A 4,262-nucleotide genomic window follows, 5' to 3' on the forward strand; every position below is an offset into this window, starting at 1 on the left:
TTGTATTGAACGGAATTAATTAGCAAACACTCTAGAATCAAAATAAACAACGAACAAACGAAAAACGACAGGACTTTTTGAATGCCCTGGTAGATTTGGAAATGAGTTCAATACTTCGCACAAAAACAGAATATTGAGACATAAAGGCGATATTCTTGGAAAGTTTCTGAACCACAACTTCTCAACTGACATCAATAGAGCATTTAACTCAAACATTAACACCATATACCGATCACTCTGCAGTTTTAACCTACTCAAACCTGAAACGTATCTAATATATAGGCTAAATTTTAAAAAAATAAGATGCATCAGCCAACTAAGAGTCGGAAACATCAAACTACACCACAGAAGCAAAACCCTCACTTTGAAGGCAAATGAACTCTAATAACATTCTGCTATTGCTATATTTGAGGATGCATATAGATTAATTGAACAATGTTTAAACTTTGATATCAATTAATATGTAGATGAAGTGATAAAACAGTACCTGTAGTAACATATCTACATTTTGTTAATGTGTGTTAAAAGAAGAGACATTCAGCTTGCAACGGTTGTATTAACGTAGGAATTGGGTAAAATTCAGAGGAGTTATTAGCAATTATCTAAACAATGACCAACAGAATAAAAAAAAATTCTACAAATAAACCAAGGTGAAAAATTTCTAATTTTTAATTTCTTTGAAAAATGGTATTTGAGGGTTTCAGGTGACATTAAAAATGAATATGATTTACTTTTTCCTAAGAAGAACTTTTTTGACTTACTTTACTGTAATCCTCATTATGTTTTTTAATTTTTAGTGAATAGAAAACCATTTAATAGGATCAGTAATATTTTTTTCTTCTTCAGAAAGAGACAAATCGATTGACACATAATCACCATTAAAAAAGATGTATACTTTTTGAGCTACATGCCGAAAATGCTTAATTTTGTTAATAATTTTTTTTTACAAAAAATCGGGCCATCACAATTGGATTAACTGTGCATAATCGGTGCAGCAGTGCATAAAGTATGAACAAACGTAAAATTCATTTTTATATATTAGATTATTAATTTCAATTATAAATAGATAATAATTAATTTAATTGTATTCTTTAAAATAAAATAATTTTTTTTTTAATTTAAAATAAAATAATTTACTTCTACTCATGGCTTTTTATTTTTTGTTTTACTACTCAACCCTTTTGGCTTATGTAACTTCTGTATTACCTCTTTATTTAGTTAATTTTACCTATATATTTTCATATTTCTCATCATATCATGTATATCACCTACTTTTACACTTTTCTTATTTTTTTATTATTAACATAGAGCACCTAGACATTTTTAACAATTTTATTTTCTTATAGACTCAATATTTATTTATTGTATAAATTCTTACTACTCCAATTATTTTTAGCCGTGATAAAGACCTGTAATTAAAGCGGAAACATCAGGACAAATAAAATAAAATACGCTTCACTTATTTTACTTGCCCCTTGGTTCACATTCCCACTTACCCTAACAAAAAAAGTTTACGGGGTAAGTACAGACAGACCTTAGCTGTTTCAAAATGTTATTACAATTAATATCATAAAGTAATTCAAGGTAGCATAAAATTAACATTAAAAAATTACAAAACAGCTCCAACTTTAATGAATTATGCTCAATCGCTTCAACAGCAACTCCGGGTGTTATCAAAATCAGTAAAGAAAATAACATCAAACTTGAGCAAAAGATCAATATGTGCCTGAATTTTCAAATCATGGATCAGTTATGAGGAAATTGTTTGGTTGACTACAAGAGGTCAGTACCACAAGATATTAACTATTTTTAAACATATGTTACACTCCCATCCAGAGTTAACTTAGCTCAAATTTGTTACATACATTTGTACATTAAAATACTTAGTTAAATTAGTTATATAATACTCAATTAAAAATATAATATTTATATTTTATACTTATATTATATTATGCTATAATACTTAGTTAAAAAATAAAATAATTATCAAATAATTTTAAGTCACCTGTAGAGATTGAGCAGTCAGTTCCATTAGCAATAGAGAAGTCATCTAAACCGATGTCGCCAGTATATCCACCGCCATAGGAGCCTTCGATTATGATCTACGGTAAAAAAATTAAATGGTTAAAAGAAATAGAAAATAGAACTTCTTGATAGTTATATAGTGTCATGATATTTTATATCTCTTGTCAAATAAAATCGAAAAGTGTTAACTATTCTATTGAAGAGAACAGAGATATTGGAAATTGAACAATTAAAAAAGATTATTATGAAAAAATTTGATTAATATTAATAGTGTGGAAGAAACGTGATTATTTGATGATAAAAGTTTATATTTATATTTTAAAGTTATAGTTTCAAGTAAAAATTAGATTTTTTAAATAGAATATTAATGCATTGAGTTGATGAATAACATTAATTTAATAATGTATACATGAAATGAATATTTTTAATTTTTGGGTGATAATTTAAATATTTGATCATTAAAATGATTTCTGTAAACCCTTTTGCATCATTTGGCAGAATAATCTGCAAAAAAACACTGTCCATTATCACTGAGAGCGAATTATCCACTCACAATTGTTTTTGTTTTTAGTCTATCATCAACCGGTGAAGAGTCCAGACGATAAACAAATAATAAGGAATTTTGAGTTAAATATTATTTTTCTTGCTTTTCTGGCAGTAATTTTGATAATTGAGCATAGAAATGCAAGGCATGCAAAAAAACAACGAGAAATACTGTTCAAAGACCTAGAAACAAATCAAAATCTTATTTATGATAGTATAGTAAAAGTAACAGACCATACAAAAGTATGTTACATCCATAAATATTTTAAATCTATAAACAAAAATATATAACAGATATAGTTATGGTATAGTATATTAGTAAATCAGATACATTTAACTTAATAAATAATAGCAGTAACAAAGGGATTCAGCAAACTGTCCAACATAGATTTCATAGAATATAGTTAGTTAATATTTGCCAATGTGGTATAAACCAATGCCACCTACACAGGAAAAATAAAAAATAAAGTAACCTGTAAATCGCTGCTGGTTACATTTTCACTCAGAGAAATAATTCCTTTTATCCAACGATCTCCATGGTTACCCTGTCTTTGGAAGGCCAAAACATTGTTAAGAAATACATTCAGTGTACCTGAAAAAAATAATGAATTTATGAAAATATAAATACTAAATTTTTTTCTCATCTTATTTTTAAATTGTATTTTACATCATTTGCTTAGAAAAATTAATGTGTTTTCAATAAGCAGAGATATTACTTGTTAATTAATAAAGTTCATAGAAAATATTATGAATACTACCACTATAAATGAGATAAATCACTTCATTTTGTTAAATATATGTTTGAAATTATAGTAATAATGAAAATAAACTAATAAAATTTAAGTTAAAAGGGAATGAATTGGATTGGAAAAAGATGAATAAATGGGATTTGAAGATGGGAAGAGTACTGGAGTGATGGATAGATATAGAAAAGGAATTCCATAAGAAAGAGGATTTGTCAAAAAATACGATTCGGCCGAATGGCATAAATAAATAATTTTTTTTTTTTTTTTTTGCTGACCCCACCCCGAACATCTTCTCCAATTTGTAGAAATCTGAGATTTATGAAGGACGGCAGGATTGGATAAGTTATCATTACCAGGTTTCAATTCTATCCATGCCATCTCCTTTTGGATCATATTCATCAACATATAATAAAATTTAAATATTCTAAAACATATAACTTTTAAATCTACATTTCATGTCATAAGCATAGGTTTTATGAACACATATGGAATTGTTTTTTATATCAACAAAAATGTTTTGAAGTGAAACACCAACTGGATGAGCTACAATTCAAAATTATATTTCCATGCTAGACAGAGTTAGAGAGGCAAAAAGTGGAAACTATAGTGCCAAAAAAGGAATGATAACAAGTTATTGAACTTTTGATAAACTCACCATTAGAGAGTACTACGAGGTGGTACAACAATTGATGCAATATTTTTAAGATACATCAAAAAACATTCAAAAGATGGTGCGGTCAGAAAGAACACAAATAAGCATGGGCATAGGCAGGATTTCACAAACATATTGTAATAATTTTAAAAAATATAAAATTAAAATAAAAAGAATCTTAATAGTTTTTAAAACTTTTTTCAAATATGAAAGAAAACTTGGGTTCAAATTAAGAACACTAATATCAAATAGATAATAGAATTATATTTAAACTTTTATAATATAAAAAGAAACTT

General features: G+C 26.9%; 1 protein-coding gene across 1 annotated transcript in view; it reads right to left on the reverse strand.

Moving 5' to 3' along the window:
• Positions 1 to 4,262, reverse strand: part of LOC106692938 (uncharacterized) — a 20,523-nt gene that overhangs the window by 6,492 nt on the left and 9,769 nt on the right. The window contains exons 6-7 of the mRNA XM_014439203.2: positions 3,042 to 3,160; positions 2,006 to 2,102 (exon numbers count right to left, since the gene is read on the reverse strand). Of these exons, the coding sequence (XP_014294689.1) occupies positions 2,006 to 2,102; positions 3,042 to 3,160 (216 nt within the window). The remainder of the gene's footprint in view (positions 1 to 2,005; positions 2,103 to 3,041; positions 3,161 to 4,262) is intronic.

This window comes from Halyomorpha halys, unplaced genomic scaffold, assembly GCF_000696795.3.
Source record: "Halyomorpha halys isolate HHAL.00 unplaced genomic scaffold, Hhal_1.1 Scaffold78.1, whole genome shotgun sequence".
Lineage (NCBI taxonomy): Eukaryota > Metazoa > Arthropoda > Insecta > Hemiptera > Pentatomidae > Halyomorpha > Halyomorpha halys.